Here is an 18,007-nt window from a genome sequence, read left to right as displayed (position 1 = left end):
CTGCAGTTATTTCTCCAGGGAGATTGCTTTCAGTGGAGTCCAGTGTTTAGAAACGGAAATATGGGTGCTTTGTGTGCCGGTTGCTATTAGAGTTTCGTCACTTGCAGGTTTGGCACAAATATCAGTGAGTGCACAAACTTCACCAGCCGTGAGCACTAAGAATACAGATACTCGTTTGTTAAGTAGTAATGCTACCTTTCACCACCATAATTACAGCCCGCCATTGTTGAAATATTTGCCAGCTCTCGTGGGCATGTTTCTAGTGTGAATTACCTAGTGCGTGCATTTCAACAGTCCTATCTGCAGGGTCCCTGACTCCATTTTTGGAAGAGGAACCTGAGGTTTAAGATAGGTAGAACCACTTTCCTAACGTCCCATGAGCAGTAGTGGGAGTGAGGGGCCCAAGGAGGAGGCCCCTGCTGTCTGGCTCCAGAGCCTGCATGGTTGGTGCTAGTGCTTCCAGATGCCTTGGCCCCTGTCATCTCACTGGGACAACAGATAATCACGCAATCACAGTATGATAAAGGCTGTGACAGAAGGGGATCAGGGTGATGGGGGCGGGGAAAAGTTCCTGGAGGAGCCACATCTGCAAGAGCCTGACGGCTGAGTGGAAGACACCGACAGGTACAGGGCTGGGGGAGAGTGGCAAGTGATGTTTCCTGCTGAACAAAAGCATCAGCAGAGGCTGGAGGGCAGCGGGTGACTCCATTTTGCTGGCAAGAAGACAAAGTTATGAAGAATCGCTTGCCTGTGCTCATGGAGTCAGGAAACAGCAGAGCCTGGATTCCAGGCAAGTTTGGTAGAGGGCCTGGGCTGGTAACCAGTGCCCCGTGTGTCAGGCAGCATGCAGGTTATTCTCCTCCTACGAAAGAAAGGCCTGGAGAGGTAAGTGGCTTGCCTAGGTCATACAGCCTGCAGGGTCCACTGGAATTCTGACCACAGGATCTTTTTCAGTCTTTCCCTTGCCCCTCACTCCTCCCCACCAGGCTGGAAAAGTGGTTGAGTGTTCCACACTGAAAAATACAAGAAAGGGAACTGTCCCCCAAGCCTTGCCCCAGCTCTCTCTCCCGAGCCAAACCCCTGTCCCACTTGGGATGGAATTTTCCGTGGGAGCAGAAGGGCAGAAACTAGGTTTCAAATAGAATCCCCCCTCTCCTGAGTCAGAAAGGCTGGGCCAGGGAGTCTGCGTCTCACACTCTCACTGGACAGTAATTACATTCAAGTTCGAGGGCCACTCAGGGCAGTGCCCCCAAGGCTCTGTTCTGGGGTCACTTCTAATTCTTGCCATGTCCACCCCATCATCTGTAATCCAACATGAGCCATTCCTTGGTCTCACCTCTAACCCCTACTTCTCCCTCAGTTCCCATCCCTGTGTCCTGATCCACCCCGCTGGGTTGTGCGTAATGGTCGTCCTACAAGCATGACCAACAGCCACAACTTGTTCTCAAATCAGTTCCTACTTCTGATTTCTAATCTGCACAAATGGCGTCCCCTGCACTAAGAGCTTAGGCCACAAATCTGAGGATCCATCGGCCTTGCTCAGTTTCCTCCATTTCCCCTGTACCAGCTACCAACTGCTTCACAACAGAGCACCTTTGGTGGGGGTGGAGGGTACCGGGGATTAAACTCGGGAGCACTCAACCACTGAGCCACATCCCCAGCCCTTTTAAAATTTAGAGACAGGGTCTCACTGAGTTGCTTAGGGCCTTGCTGAGTTGCTAGGTTGACTTTGAACTCGAGATGCTCCTGCCCCAGGCTCCAAGCCCCTGGGATTACAGACGTGGGCCACCACACCCAGCTAACAGATCACCTTGATAGTAGTGGTTTAAACCAAACTGGAATTTCCTGGTTTTACCTGGGCTTGCTCATGTGGCTCCATGGAGGAGGGAGTTGTCTGGAAGGTCCAGAAACGATGCCTAGATGCTCACTTTTTATTAGCCGCAATTAGTCACATGAGCATACCGAAAGGCACAGGAAGTGTGGTTTTATACAACTGGACTCAGAGGAGAACCAGACATTAGTGGTCATGGTGACATCTCCCTCAGTTCCCATGTCATTTCTCTGCCACATATCTTCCATCCTTTCCTCACACAAATCAGACTCACTCTGTTGCCCATGAACCTTCAGTGGCTCCCTGTGGCCACAGGAAAAAGCCTGATTTTCATCATGATGCTCAGCAACCTTCACGATCCATGCCAGCCTTTGCGCAGGCTGGTGAACGCTAAGCTCCACCCACTCAGCAGCTGGCCCTTCCCCAGGCCCCCTGGTCAATTCCTGTCTGTTGCTCATACAGGCCTGTTTGCTGAATGGTCCATCCCCAGGCGTTGCTTGTCCAGCCTTACCCAGTCCTTCACAACACAGGGCTCAGCAGACTCTGCTCCTAGAAGCCATTCCCCGCCTTGGAATTGACTGTTTTCCCTTTCCCTGAACACAGCATGTTCCAAGTCCGAGCATAGTTTTCTATTCTGATAACTTCCAAAGTATGAATGCTATGAACAAAACAAAACCAGCACTTGGAATCTCGTGCACATTCCCTTCACACTTACTTAGGTCCATGAATTCGAAACACTAAATTTAAATTTTCTTAAATTAATTTCAGTCCCTCTGGTTGTGAAGTAGCCCCCCAAAGACCCTTACCATAATTAAGCTTCTCATTGGCAAGGTCTTTTTTAAAAATACTTTTTAGATGTTGATGGACCTTTATTTTATTCACCTATTTATATGCGGTACTGAGGATTGAACCCAGTACCTCACACCCAGCCCCATCAGCAAGATTTCTGCAGAGAACATTGTGGTTTGAAGCTTCCCGTTTTTTTGTAAATGGCAGGTTTGCAGACAAAAGGTGTGATAGGCTTTGTCTCAAGAGAGCTTGCTGTATAAAAGTTACTGTCTCTGTTTCCTGAGCTAAAAACTTGTGAAACCTCTGACCTAAAATATGGGACAAAGAGTAGCTGCTCAGTACCCACCCACTGAGCGTACATCTGCAAGAATTTCCAGATTCGGGGTCCAGAGATTTTTAGGCCTGAGGCCCTCTGAATAGCTTAAATAAACCTGCTTCCCGAAAATTCCTTGAGTGTCCAGGCTCATCTGTCCTACATGAGTTTAAGATGGTAAATAAGACTAAAACAACAAATTAAAATGAAAAAAATTTATTGTTTTGAATTCACAAGCAAAATGTGAAAGACTTATATTGGAAAATAATTTTAAATACATTTGAAACTATGGAGAGAATAACAAGTGGTTGCCCAGGAGTCCGGGGGCGGGGGGAGAGTGGGAGAGCACAGGGGATTTTTAGGACAGTGAAATCCCTGTTTGCCACTGGTGGACACATGTCATTCTACATTTGTCAAAGCCCACAGAGTACATCAAGCGCAAACCCTAATGTGAACCGTGCACGTCAGTAAGTAATAGGGTGGCAATGTGGGTTCACCCATGGTAGCAAATGAACCAGGTTAATGTAGGAGGTCAACGACAAGGAAATAGAAGGGGCGAAGGGGAGTAAATGGGATTCTCTGAACTTTCTGCTCAGTCTTTCGGTACACCTGAAACTACTCTAAAAGCAAACTCTTAATTAAACGTGTTTATGCTTCTGAAATTAATAAAGTGTAAATCTGCACATTTAGAACACCTGTGTAGAACTATTGCCGGGCTTCTCAACCCAGCTGCACATTATTGCCACCAGGAGTTTTCTGAATACATAGGCCTGGGCCCCCACCCCACACCCCTTCAGACAGGAAGTCGGGTCTGGACTTGTTGAAAACTCCTCATGTTGTTCACAACAGGACCACAGGTGAGGCAGATGAAGGCAGATTACACAGGGGTTTACAGCTCACAGCTGGAGTCACAAAGGTGTGCAAATCTGACCTCCACTCTCATGAGCTAAGAGGCACTGGGCAAGCCACTTCCTGTCTCAGTCTCAGTCTGCTCCTCTTTAAAACAGGGATAATAACAGCATTTGTCTCAGGTGGTTTCTGGGGATAAATTAACTCATGCAAAGCATCTGAGAGCACGGACCTAACACACATTCGTGTTTAAGTAAATTTAGGGTTGTAGGTTAGGGAGGCGGAGATCAGAAACTGAGGCCAAGGCAGGGAAAGTTGTGCCTGTCGCACAGTAGATTATTGGAAGGAGCAAGACTGGAACCCAGGTCAGAGTGGTTAAAGAATTAGCTGCTGATTCAGCAGGACAGAGGCATTTTAAACAGGTGCATGTGGTTAACTAACACTCTAGGAAATCTCTGATGTTCCAGACTTGCAGAAGGTGCCTGCAGGTCCTAAATTTTACCACTAGGTGGAGATCTTCCCCTATCTATGATGAGGAAATTTGACTGGAAACAAAATTAAGTTTAGGAAAACTTCCTTCGGACCCAGCAAAAATATCCTCCATGCCTTGCCTTGAGTTAAAGAATGCAGTCAACACAACTTTTAAAATGCCCTTGCCTACTAATTCTGCCATTGGTGTTATTCTGGCTTGGATTCAATCGAGCCTCCATTATGGGTTCTAGTTTCCTACTTCTTTGCATGCTTTCTGATTTTTTTATTGGATGCCTGACATTGTGAATTTTACCTTACTGAGTGCTGAAGACTTTTTTTACTTTAGCAAATATTTTTGATCTTTTTCTAAGACCCAGCTAATTTACATGGAAACTTTTAAAAAAATCTTTTGAAGACTATTTTAACTTTTCAGCTGTGTTAGATGGGATCAGAGTGGCATTAGACTACAGCAAATTTTCCCTGCTATTGAGGTGAAATTCATGTGGGTATGTTGACTTGATGCTATATAAGTTATGAGATTTCCTAGGGTGGCAAATCTGAACTACCGTGGGATCAGGACCTACTCTGAGCCCTGTGTGAGCTCTTGGGAGTGCGTCCGTGAGTCTATCAGGTAGTTCTTTCCCTTGAGTCCTTTCCAATGGTTGTCTGCTCACACGTAAGCTCTGATCACTCCTCGGCTGACGGCTGAGGGGACCCTGTGCAGGTCTCCAGGGCCACATGCTCTGTCCACACTCCAGCCACATGGAAGCCACCCACATTCCCAGCCGTCTTCTGAACTCAAGAACATCAGCGAGCTCTGCTGGGCTCTTCCTGTGCCACGGCCTGGAAGCCTTCTCCTGGCCAGCTGCTGGGGCAGTCACAAGGCTCACCTCCCGGGATCACTTTCCCTTATGGCTTGATGTCCAGTACATTGTTTTATGAATGTGGAACATCTTTTGAGTTGTGTCCTATAGGAGGTTTAAGTTTATCCTTGCTTACTCAATCCTGACCAGAAGCGGAAGTCCTATTAGGTTTTTAGTTACACACACACATACACAGACACACATCCCACATGTGTGTTATATAGGTAGCATTATGATGTATATTTTTTATATATTTGCTCTTCTGTTTGAGGAATAAAATTTTAAACTTTAAAAAGAAATGATTCACAAATATTACCTATATATTATAAAAGTGTATAAAAATGGTATGGAATACTTCGATTGAAAAATAAGTCTCTCTTGGTGCCCACCCACCCACTCCTGCTGGGTCCAAGGTTCTATCACGGGATCCGTTTCCCTCCAGTGGTGTTTCTGTGCCTTTACCTGCAAGCGTCTCTACCCCGGCGCTATCACGTGGTACCGCGGTTCGACATCTTGCTTAGTTCACCGATTGCATCTTGCAAAGCTTCTCCTATGATCAAATCCAGGTCTGACCTCCTCTTTTCATGCTTCACTGTGTTCCACAGAATAGGGGTCCGCACTTTATTCAGCCACCTTCTCCCCAGGGATAGCGGGTCGGTTCCATTTTTCTTCACTACTGCCGTCAAAGCAGCCACGGGCACAGGTGTGCGCGTGTCTTAGCTCGCACGTGCGCACGGATCTGCAGGTAGACTTCCTGAGAGTTGCTAGATCGCTGGACGCCTTGGAGGTCGGCGCTCCAAGCACCAAAAACACACCCGAAACTTAAAGCAGCTTCCTTCTGGATTTCCTGACTTTCCTGCTTGAGCGAGGTGGGTGAATTCGAGTGTGTGTGTGTGTCCCTATTTCGCTGCTTGGAGCCCCTCGGGTCACCGATGCCTGGAGGACGGCGCGGCTCAGGAGGTCCCTGCTGCCGCAGGGGGCGCCCACGGTCCTCTGCCCCGCAGGAGCCTCGGCTCCCGCTTTCGCTGTGCTCATGCTCTGCTCGCTGACCGATCGCACTACGGGCGCTCGCAGGCGCCGGGCCCGCCAGCAGCAGCAAGGCCGCCGGGCTCGGGGGTCGGGATGCCGGGCACCTGCCGAGCAGGTGCGTGTGCGCGCGCGTCCCGGGTCGCCAGGCAACGTCCTGCTGGGCAGGTGCTCTGCATCCCCGACCCCCAAGCCCGGCGGCCTTGCTGCTGCTGGCGGGCCCGGCGCCTGCGATCGGTCAGCCACATGCGTTGGCACACCCATCTCTACTCCCTCCCGCCTGCACTCCCTCCCGTTCGTTTCACAACACACACTCACACCCCCACACACTCACACCCGCAAACCCGCGTCTCACCACACACACGCACACGCACACACACTCACCAACGGGCATGCGCTCACGCTCATCCACTCACCCCCTCTTATAAACCCACGCCCACCCAGTCTCTCCGCCACATGTTCCTTACATGCTCCTGTGGTGCACACTCGTCCTATCACACTCACATGCGCACACGCACAATGTTAGCTCGTCCCCTGCCGGGCCCCTGCCCCAGGCCACAGGGAATCTGAGGATCAAAAGAACCTGCAGCCTCTGCCTCTCCCCTGCGGCCTTTTACAACTTCCAAGCTGAGCATTCAAATGCAAATGCACAAGAGCACATCTGGCAGGTCCCCTCGGGCCCTGCCACACCCACCTTGGTCCTTCCAGGGCTTCTCGGCCCCCAAAGACCAGCACCATTTCAGTCCCATTTCACCCAAGGGACACATACAAGGACACCTGTCTCTCCTGCACCTGGATGAGTCTGGCCCCCTCGCCTGCCCATAAAGCAGCAGGATGATTCCTGTTTTGCTGGCCCTGCACTGTCCTGTGTGATAGTCACTGGTCACATATGGCTACTTAAATTCTGCTTCTCTGATATCCAGCTGCATTTCGAGAGCTCAGCAGCCACATGTGGCTTGCGTCCACTGTACTGATACTCAGAGATCCCCTGGCCAGTCCTGCCCCCGCCCTCACCTCCGACAGTTCACAACCATCCTGCAGACAGATGGGTTCTGCATTACATTCACAGACATGGAGAAGTCCTTTCTCTGCCCAGGGAGCTCGATACACCCATGGAGGTCCCAGACAGGGACTGAAGTGAAATAGGTCACAGGCAACCCTAGCCAGGAGTCTTCAGAGTGTCGGGGGGCCCAGCAGGGGTGGAAGATTGGGAACCCCATTGCTGGAGACAGAGAGAGCCCCCTCCCCAGTCCCAACCCCTCCTCCATCTCCTCAGAGATTTGGATGCTGCTGCCGTGTGGCATTTCAGAAAGAGAATGAGTTTTCCAGCAACATGGTTTAAGAGAGATGGAAAACAATCTCGTGCGGCAGACGAGGGGTCTCCCGCAGCAGGGTGCCTGGGGTATTGGACACCCAGGGTTCATCTGTTTTTGAAACCCTTTCTCCAGACAATAATATTTTCAGTAATTATTGTGTTTTCAATTCATTTTAGGACAATATTTAGTAACGAATTTAGTAACAAATAAAAAGAAGAATGCTTTTCAATTTTAAAGATTGTTCGTGGTACAAAATTTCACCATAAGAAGTAAAAATTTCACTTTCCAAACAAAAATAGTACAGCTCACAGGTTGCTCTCTGCTTCACTGTTTGACCCGACATAGATTCTTGTCTTTCTTTACAGCAGGAAAAGATGCACACACACACACGTGCATATGTAATAGCTTGTCATAACTATATATTCTACCTGCACAGTCAAACCTCGAAACCTTGAGCTTAAGACCGTCCTTCAACGAGCCCCACCCCACTTAGGAAAACCAAACCAGGTCCTCAGACGGCCACAACAGACAGATGGGTTAGCTCTCTGATGACATAACTTCACCATGTGGAGGACAGAGTTTCAGATAATTTATTCCCACACGAATCCCCAAGTCATTCAGGTAAGCCCAGGTGAGCAAGACCCTGGATGTTTCTGGCCTGCAGAGCGCTGTCCACCCTGGAAACCACGAAGGGACATTCTTTGCCCCTGTTCAGGCTGTACTAAGATCCTTCCCCACACCCAGCAGCCTGTACCGGGCACCCGCGGGAGGACTCAGAGCCCCTTCCGGCTGACCGTTCACACCTGACTTTCTCTGCACCTCCAGCTCTGGGGCTCAGGCCAACTCAAACAGGCGGGAGCAGCCGCACCTGGCTCAGGACCTCTGCCAGGGCTCAGCTGCTCCCCACAGAGACCCATGGGACCTGGGAAAGCTTCAGAGCAGTATCCAGGCAGGTAGGAAGCACACACATCCAGAGGTCCACGGAGGGCAGCCCTGCACGACGACATGCGTCCCCTACAGATGACTTCTGCCCTTCCATGCTAGTCTTCCAGCTGCTGTGCTCAGCACACCCTGAGCGCAGGGAAGGGACTTTGTAGCGTTTAACCCTGCACTAGGGGCAAGGGTCTGCGCTCCCAGGACTGCACACCATGGGACTATTTACATGGCATTTGTGGGGCAGGGACCCCCTGGGAGGCAGGGGAAGGGCACAGGACTTCCTTGGGTGACAGAAATGTTCTGGGCTTGGTTGTGGTGGTGGCAGGACTTGGAACTGTGTGCCGAGGAGGGTGAATTTCACAGTGTGCAAACTACACCTCCACAAATCGGGCTTAGAGAAATTGCACTTGGAATTTATTATCATAATGTTTGTGAGAACAAAAGTCCGGAAATATCTGGAATGCCTAGCTGTAGGGAATGGTCAGATAAATAATAGTGCATCTGTATAATGGAATACTACACAGCTACTAAAAAGGAAGATGTTCATATCCTGAAATAGCATAATCCATCCCAGGAGCTACTGTTACGTGGAAAACCTATGGGTGGGGGTGGTGGATGTGTGTGCACACACTTGTACATGTATAGAATATTTCTAAAAATTCTGTAGTTATGTCTGGGGAGCCTGCAAGTAGTTAAGAGTGATCAGAAGCCCTAGATTTCACTTTATACTCTTTGATACTGCACACAAAACTTTTTATCATAAAAGTTTCATGCTTAAAAAATACCCCAAACCTTTTGACCCACTTCTTGGCTCCCTCTGTGATGTCCTGCCTTAGAGGGTCCTACAAATAAGTACTGTAGGCACTGGGGACTCCAGAGTCTGTTTGCTTTTCCTACCCCACCCTGCAAGTTAGCGGGGCTCTAGGTTCACTGTGGAAAGAAAGTAGATTGGCATATGTACAGCACAGTGCCCAGCAGGTGCTTAATAGGTGCCTTTTCTCCTCCCCCTCTCCACCTTCTCTCATACCCACTCCTGATTTTAAGCAATTGGGAAAAAAATTGCCATTGAACTTCCAAATCTACTGCTGCAGTTTGGATGCTGAATTGGACGCAGGACCTTGAGCCAAAAGCTTGGTCCCCAGCAGGCCACTGAGGGAGGGGGCCTAGTGGGAGGGACTTAGGTCATTGGGGGTGTGCCCTAAAGGGAACTGAGGGACCTGAGTCCCTTTCTCCTCTTCTCTGATTCCTGGCTCATGGTGTCCATGGTATTGGTCCACCATGTGTTCCTGCCGAGACCTTCTGCCTCCTCAGTGGTCCACTGCTCATCAGAGACCCAAAACAAGGGGTGTCCAGTCATGCACTGGAACCTCCCAGACCATGAGACCAAATAAACCTTTTCTCTTAGAAGTTAATGATCTCAGGTATTTTGGTACAGTAACGGAGAACAGACTGATACACCTACTAACAAGGACCATTTGCGGGTCAGAGTCTCCTCTCCCCCATTTCCAAAGGTGGGAAGCCCCCAAAATAGACATTCCTCCTATTCTCTACCTGCGCATTTTGTGGCTACTCCCAGAGTCAAGAGTGGAGGGAGTTTCTTCACTGGAGGGAAATACTGTTATAGAAGGTAGAACGGAATACTATTTCTGGAACAATAAAGCTTCTCATTTTAGTTTCCCATTCATTCATTCAATAGTGTGCCGGATGCCAGGGATTTAGTGATGGGCATGGTTTTTGCCTCATGATGCTCAAGATCATGTCCCCATCATATAATTTATGTACAGATAAGACTCCATTAGCGGGAAGCTGTTTGGGTTCTCTGCGTTTTGACACATTGTATCATCTCCTCCAAAATCAAGATTAGAACACTGTTATCAGTCCTGCCCTCAATTTTCTCATTCCCTTTGGTGACCCACCCTCCTGCCACTGTGGCCCCAGCAATGACAGATTGGTCTCCTGTCCATATAGATTTATCTTTTCCAGAATGTCACCAATGGAACCACATGGGCCGTTGCCTTTTGAACCCAGCTGCTTCTCCTTAGCAGAATAGGTTGGAGTTCATCCTGTTGCTAAGTGGTATTCCACGGTATGGGTGGACCATTTTGATGCCATCTTGGGGACGAAGAAAGAAAGAAAAGAACTTTGACCAAACTGACCCTGAGTGGATTGCGCTTACTGGAGTGGACTACATTAAATTTTCTCCCACTGGGCGCAGTTAGGTCTGGAGAGACAGATTTGGTTGTTAGAGGAAGAGATAAGGTTCCACGTCTTGCATCCCCAAATCTGTGCATTGTGAGACTCGCAATCACTCTGGGGACTGATGGATTCATTTAGATTTGGACAATAGGGACCCAGCTGACCTGAAAGAGCACAGGCTTAGCTCAGAGACCCTCTCCCCAGGCTTTATGACACAGTGCTGAGTCATAGAGGTCCTGCCGGCGCCTAGGGGAAGCCCTCTCCCTGTACCTGGTGATGCTTTCGCCCCTTGGGCACAGTTTTGCCCGCGTGGGGCTGGTGGGGGAGGATGGAGTTTCTCGGAACCTCTCAGACCGCCAGTTACTGTGGCCCCAGGAAGGGCGGTGGCTTGACGGCGCTGCCCGCCGCTGTGCAGAGTCCGGTGATCCACGAGTGCTACCAGCCCTACCACCTGCCCGGGTACCGCTACCTCAACTCCTGGAGACCCAGCCTCTTCTACAAGATCTCCACCGCCCAGACCTGCCCGGATGAGTGTCGCAGCAGCCCGCTGCGCCCGCCCACCATCCTGCCCGCGCTCCGCTCCGCGCTCTTCTGTCGCTACAGCACCCACGACTGGGACCAGTCCAACCAGCTGCAGCTGCGCGGTGCCGAGGCCTCGCGGCTGTGGGCCGGCCGGCTGACCGGCGACTCCATGAGGCTCATGCAGGACAAGGACCAGCTGACGCGCCAGATGCAGGAGGGGACGTCCCGGAACTTGGGCCAGAGACTGACGGACATCGGCTTCTGGAAGTCCGAGTTATGCTACGAGCACGACAGGCTTCTGACGGAGAACCGCAGCATGGAGACCGTCAAGAGGCGGCTGGAGTGTGGGGCCCAGGAGCTGGACTGTCCTCTGCAGGTGAGTGCTGGGCGCGGCCTGTCGGGCACCGCGTGCACTGCGCCGCCTTGGCTGAAGACCTAGGGACAGGCGCCGCGCGGTGGGTGTGAGCGGTGTCGGTGTTGATGATCACATCTTTAGGGTAAGAATCGAGTCAACTCAGGATGATCTCGGGTGCAGATCTCTCACCGAATTGGATTTTGCCCTCCTCGGGCTTATGTCAGAGGCGTAGGGCTCAAGGAGACCCCGTGCGCATGCGGACGCACCCCTGCGCTTGTGCGCATGGGGACCTGCGTGGGCGTTACGGGCCTGAGACGACAAGCCTGAAATAGATGCTTTATTCTCCCTCCCTGCCCACATCTCCTAACATAGTCCGCATTTTCTTATTGATTGGTTTTCTACATGCAGTAGCATATAGGCTCCACCTGGGCAGGTTTTTCGCCTACTTCACCGCTGACATATTCAAGACTGACCATCAGGGCAGTGCACATGTATCCTTGAGGGTCCTCAGTGACCCTCGCCTGTGCAGGCTGTTGTCGAGATCAGCATTCCGAGTGTACTCCCAGCCTAGGAAGAGCGTGGCACATAGTAGGTACTCAATAAACATCTGTTGAATAAGTGAACAGAGGATCTAACTGTGAACATTCTGGACCCTTCCTTGGCCTCAGGTCATATCCTGGGCTGGTTAGGATTGCTCTGGGCTGCAGGCAACAGGTGCTTGATGAGGAAGCCTAACCAAACAGGAATTTATTTCTGTTATAACAGGAACTCCAGAGGGAGGCAGATCAGCCTGCTGCTGCCTCACTTGATGCCCGGTGGGACCAACTGCTGTCTTGCCACTCTGCTGTCAGTGGCAGATGCCTTTTGTCCTACGCGCCCCCCCCCCCCCCCCCCCCCCCGCACGGGAGGTCTGTGTTTCCTGTTGCGGACTCCTGCTTGAGAGGAGCACTTTGGTATTTTCATGGCGTACCAAATGGACAGGTGAAGGGCAACAGTGCCCACTGAGTTTGTCTCTTGATATCGAGGCTACATTTTCCCAGAAGGCCCCTGTGGGTTTCTCTTTGCAGCCCATTTGCAGAGCACACAGGGGCTCTGGGGCTGCAGAAGAGTCCGGGGAAATGAATGTTGTTTTCTGCGTCCTGGAGGAAGTCACGGAAGGGTTGTGTGGACCTTGGGTAGGGAGCCAGTAGCTTCTGCCTTGTGCTGCAGACACGCATCTTGGCTGCACAGGACCAGGTTCTGCTTTTCCCTGGAGCATTCCAGAGCCTCAGGGCCTCCTGCCGGGAGGCCTGCCCAGTTGTTTCTGCCCCATTCCCAAGCAGGAACTGTGGCAAGAGGGGTCCTGCCTGGAGATGCCCCTAAAGACAGGGCAGAGGTTCCCGCCACCCTGGGATTCCACACCCATTCGGGGAAGGAGTCCAACGCTGCCTTCATCTGCTGGTTCGCCCCTGGGGAGAAGGGTGGGCAGGGCAGCTCCTCAGAGCCCACAGCAGCGTCTCTGCAAGGCCCAGCTCTGCCTGGTCACGTGTGGCTCCTTCGATGAGCCACATGGAGGCAGAAGGACCAGACACAGCTCTGTCTTTCCACTGCTCTGCACCCCCTGGGCTGGCTCCTCAGGCCAGACAGCCTCTCAGTGGACGCTGGTAATCACTTCCTTCCTGGTCTTCCACCTCCTGCGCGCTTCCAACCCATTCCCCCCACCCCAAAAGCAGCCCCAGGGATGATTTTAAATATTAAAGTGGATCTGAACACTCCTCCACTGGCTCCCTGGATGCAGCCCCAGAGTTTAGCATCTCCACCCTGCCCACAACCTTCCCCTGCTACGGCTGCAGCCTCACTCCGCTCCAGTCCAGCGGCTCCGGTCCATTCAGTCTCTGCCCTCAGGGCCTTTGCAACTGCAGTTCCCATTTCTTGCCCCATTATCTCCACTCATCTCTGCACCTTTGCTTCTCACAGGCCAGTTCTCCATCTGTCTCCTCCCTAGAGAATTCCTCCCGGGAACCCCCGGCCCCTCCGCCTCACCCATGTCATTTCCATGACAGCCCTCATCGCAGTTGGAGAGGATCACATCCCTTTAAGCCTGTCCTTTTGCCCGAGTTGGAATGCAGGCTGCAGGAAAGCAGGAACCTCTCTGTCTAGTTCCTGTGCTGCCCCTGACACCACGCCCACTCCCTCTCCTTCATGAGGGCCAGCTGCCTGTGCATCCTCCGCGTCCTTCTCCTGCCGCTCTTTATGACGTCACAGGCTAGTGGCCAATGGCCGTTCTTCCTGAGCGTCCTCTGGCAGGAGCACCCGAGTGGCCCTTGATCTCCTCTTCCACTCTGACGGCTGGAAGGCTCACTGCCGGGCCGTGAGATCGCTTGGTCTCACTGGGTCCGAACCCTCCCTCCGTATGGAGATCTCCAACAGGGCTTCCTTCATAGGGAATAGTTCTCAACAGTGTTTTGAGGTCTTCACGCTCAGAACTGTGCTGAGCAGACGTAATCTGCACAAGCCTGTGAGGTATGCACCAATCTCACACCCATCTGCAGAAACAGAGGGTCAGAGAGGCTGTGACTGGCCCAAGTGCACATGACAGGAAGCGACTAAGCCTGAGTTTAGACTTCTGAGAGAGCATACATGGAGGGCAGCCGCTGAAACCATCTTATCTGAGCTTACAGTGACACTCTGCCATGTTTATTATTGTAGTTAGGCAGTGGGGACAGTTTACAGAGATCATATCTCAATCACCTCGGGTTCCTGGGACACTACCTTATCCTGCTTTCTCTGCATGGGCCCCTCATCTCCTAATGCCCTGGCCATGACATCCCACATGCCCACTGAGGGCATGGGAAGCAGAAGCACCCCAGAAGCATCCATGAGGCCTAATGAAACACCCCGGTTTCTGAGAGAAAGAGCAGATTGTAGCACAGGTAGATGTGGGTCACCTGAGCTCTGGGTGGACACCCAGCTGGGGCAGAAACGCTCTTTCCTGATCTTCCCTACAGGTGGCCCTGGAGTGTCTGTACCATCGAGAGAAAAGGATCGGGATCGATTTGGTCCATGACAGTGTGGAGAAAAACCTTATTCGGGTGAGGTGTCTCCTGGGCCTACCCAGCCCCGAGGGAGGGGGCAGGGCAGCCCGTCACCTGTCGGGAGGGAGCACCGAGAGTCTCACGTGTAGAAAGTTCGGGCTTTGTCACTCTGACAAAATACCTGGGAGAAGTTGACTTCCAGGAGGAGAGACTTACTTTGGTCTCAGAGGCTTCCGTCCGCCGTCCCTGGCTCCACTGTTGCTAGGCCTGTGGTCAGGCAGAACATCAGGGCAGAAGGGCTTGGCGGGGCAGAGCTGCTCACCCGGTGGCGGCCAGCAGGAGGGAGGGGGGGGAGAGACAGGGACTCACCCCAGTGACCTTCTTCCTCCAACTACACCCCAGCTCCCAAGTTCCCCCCATCTGGTTCAATGTGAATCCATCAGTGAATGAATTCGTGGATGAGGCCAGAGGCTTCGTGGCCCTGTCACCTCCCACTCTGAACACTGTTACATTGGGGACTGAGCCCTCAACACCTGAGCTTTTGGAGGATATTCCAGATCCAAATCATAACGTGGAGTTATGTCTTGTCATTTCCATGATAATAAAATACCACCACCAGCTATAACCAAAGCTAGCGTTTCTTGGAACCTACTGGATGTCATATATCAGATGCTTCCTTGGCATTATTTAATGATAATATATACAAGTGAGCTCTTGGCACATAGCATGTGCCAGATTTTCTTTTAATCTGGAAGCACATAGAAAGAAATGAAAGTAGGGCAGAGAAGGTGGAGCTTCTGCCCTTGGCCCCTGGCTGCGCAGCCGGGAGGCTGAGGCAGGCTCCTCCCTGGGTCTCACCTCCTGGGGCTGGGGGTGGGGAGAGAGAGGTGAGGGTCAAGTGCTCCGACCTGAGACTTTCTAACCCAGATCCACTTTCTGCCATTTTTCATTTCAGGAAGTAGATTTGCTAAAATGTTGCCAAGAACGGATGAGACAATTAGCTCAACGAATTGACATCCAGATGCGGTAGGGCCCCCCCCCCCTCGCCTGGGGTTGGTTCTGTGACTTCCAGGTCACCGATTCCCGCGGTGCGTGGGTGTGATGTCCTGAGATGCACAGGCTCAGGCCAGCTTGCAGGCCAGTGAGCAGCGTGTTGCCTGTTTGCAGCGAGGCCCTGCTGGAAGCCTGAGGTCCCTCCTGTCACCTCCCAGGTGGTTCTGAAGGGTGGGGACTTGCAGTGTGTGGGTGGCATAGGCAGCAGGTGAGGGGCTGGGCACCTCCAGAGGGAGCTGGAGGAGGCCTGGAACGGGACTCTTCAAAAGGAATCAGCTTTTGTCCTGGGACGATGACGTAACCAGTGTCATGAAAAGCCAGGGGCCCCTCTTGTAATTAAAGGGAGACTTGAGGTTTATGGGGCTTGGGGCCCATAGCTAAGCCCTGGGCATCCGGCTTCCGGAAGGCAGCCTCCCACCTGGTTCTGGAGCTGGGACTCACCTTTAACTCTCCCAGGACATGCGGCTCTGCTGGTTTTCCTTCCTCGTTGACTTTTGGCATGACCTGAGCAGCAAGGGACGGGCAGAGAGACGGGCAGGGGCCCTTGCCAGGGCTGCCCTTTCTGCTGGACAGGGCAGCCTCGTGGAATGCAAGGGGCCTGGGCAGCTTTCACTATGGCTCTGGGAGCTGGGGGTCCTGGTAGGCTGTGCCCCAGAAACAGCAGCCACTCCCCATCTCGGAGCCCTGAGGGGTCAGAACTGGGCGTCAGGGGGAGAGGGAATCGCCCGGGATAATGAGACGCAGAGAGACATTCAGAAAGACACTGGCTGAGGGCAGACATCTTGGGGAGACCCAGGGGACGTCAGAGGTGGATGGGTGCAGAAGGGATTCAGATACAAAGCAACTCGGGAAAGGATAAGGGCAGGGCTGGGATGGGGCTTGGAGGTGGAGCCCCTGCCCAGCCGGCATGAGGCCCCGCTCCTGCACACACCTCCACCTCCAGCAGAGAGAAAAGCAGGGCTCAGTTCAGTTACTGAGTCATGATCTCTGACCGTGCCACATGCCACCTGGCCTGTGGATTACCTACTGTTTGCCTACAAATTAACTTACTTAAACAAAAACTTTAAATATTGTCCTACCTCATGTACCTGTATGACTGCATGACCGACGTGATCCTGCAATATGTATGGTCAGAAAAATGAGAGATTACACTCCATTTATGTATGACCTATCAAAATATATAAATGCATTCTATTGTCATGTGCAACTAATTAGAACAAATAAAAATTTTTTTAAAAACACTTAAACAATTTTGATGGCAAGAGTTAACAGAGAGAGCTCTGAGCAGGCCAATGTCTTTGTTTTTGCTCACTTTTTATTTCACAAATAAAAATTACATATATTTATTATGTACAAAATGATCCTTTGAAATGCACATACATTATGGGATGGCTGAATCAAGCTGATTAGCAAATGCATTACCTCACGTTTGTCATATTTTGTAGTGAGATCACTTTAAAAAATCCACTCTTCACAATTTTTGAGAACGTAATACATTATTATTTACTATGCTCACCATAGTGTTATGATAGCTCTCTTGAAGTTGTTTAGTGTATGAAATTATGCATCCCTTGACCAACCCTCTCCCTAGCCAACTCCAATCACCCTTGACCTGCCCCACTCTCTGCTTCTATGAATTAAACTTTTTTAGATTCCACATACAAGTGAGATCCTGTGGTATTTGTCTTTCTGAGCCTGGTTTAGTTCACTTAACATAATGTCCTCCGATTCCACTGAGGTCACCTTAAATGACAGTCGTTATTCTTTTTGAAGGCTGAGTAGTACTCCGCTGTGCACACGCACAACGTTTTCTTTATTCACTCACCTGTCACTGACACTGGGGTCGATTCCATTTCTTGGCATGGTGATTCTTGCTGCGATGAACGTGGGGTGCAGCTTTATGGTCAACATCCTGATTTCGCTTCCTTTGGATATATAACCGGTAGAGGGATTACTGGAGCATGTGGTAGTTCTATTTGTAAGTTTTTGAGGACCCTCCGTGCTATTTTCCACACTGGCTGTTCTAATTTCCACTCCCACCAGCGATGTGTGAGGGCTCCCTTCCCACAGCCTCCCAAATACTCTTCATCTTTTTGATAACCACCTTTCTAACTGGGATGAGCTGATACCTTGATATGCTTCTTATATGCTTTTCTTTGACGATTCATGATGCTGAATATTTTTTCATGACCCTGTTGCTCATTTGCACTCCTTCTTTGGAGACCTGTCTCCTTTGCCAGTTTTTAAATCGTGCATGTTTTCTTGCTATTCAGTTGTTTGAGTTTCGTGTGTATTTTGGATATTAACCCCTTATCAGGTGTGTGATTTACAAATGCTTTCTCCCACTCTGTACGCTTTCTCTTTGCTCAGCTGATCGGTTTCTTTGCTGTGCAGAGATTTTACAGTTGGATACAATCCCATTTGTCTATTTTAGTTTTTGTTGCGCTGTTGCAGTTATAGCCAAAAATCACCA

General features: G+C 51.0%; 1 protein-coding gene and 1 long non-coding RNA gene across 2 annotated transcripts in view; one reads left to right on the top strand and one right to left on the bottom strand.

Annotated features, from left to right (window-relative positions):
• Positions 1 to 754: 754 nt before the first annotated feature.
• Positions 755 to 2,440, bottom strand: LOC306650014. The gene is made up of 3 exons (XR_013760780.1): positions 2,343 to 2,440; positions 1,856 to 2,134; positions 755 to 877 (listed from the first exon to the last, which is right to left on the bottom strand). It is a non-coding gene; the product is annotated as an uncharacterized lncRNA (long non-coding RNA).
• An 8,478-nt stretch (positions 2,441 to 10,918) lies between these two features.
• TEKT5 (tektin 5) overlaps positions 10,919 to 18,007 on the top strand; it is a gene marked incomplete at its 5' end in the record, with an annotated part of 37,239 nt that continues 30,150 nt past the window's right edge. Inside the window, 3 exons of the mRNA XM_079121750.1 lie at positions 10,919 to 11,488; positions 14,455 to 14,538; positions 15,437 to 15,507. Coding sequence (XP_078977876.1) covers positions 10,919 to 11,488; positions 14,455 to 14,538; positions 15,437 to 15,507 — 725 coding nt within the window. The remainder of the gene's footprint in view (positions 11,489 to 14,454; positions 14,539 to 15,436; positions 15,508 to 18,007) is intronic.

Source organism: Sciurus vulgaris, assembly GCF_902686455.1.
Source record: "Sciurus vulgaris genome assembly, chromosome: 18".
Lineage (NCBI taxonomy): Eukaryota > Metazoa > Chordata > Mammalia > Rodentia > Sciuridae > Sciurus > Sciurus vulgaris.
The sequence above is the reverse complement of the archived record's forward strand: the minus strand, read 5'-3'. Positions and strand labels throughout refer to the sequence as shown.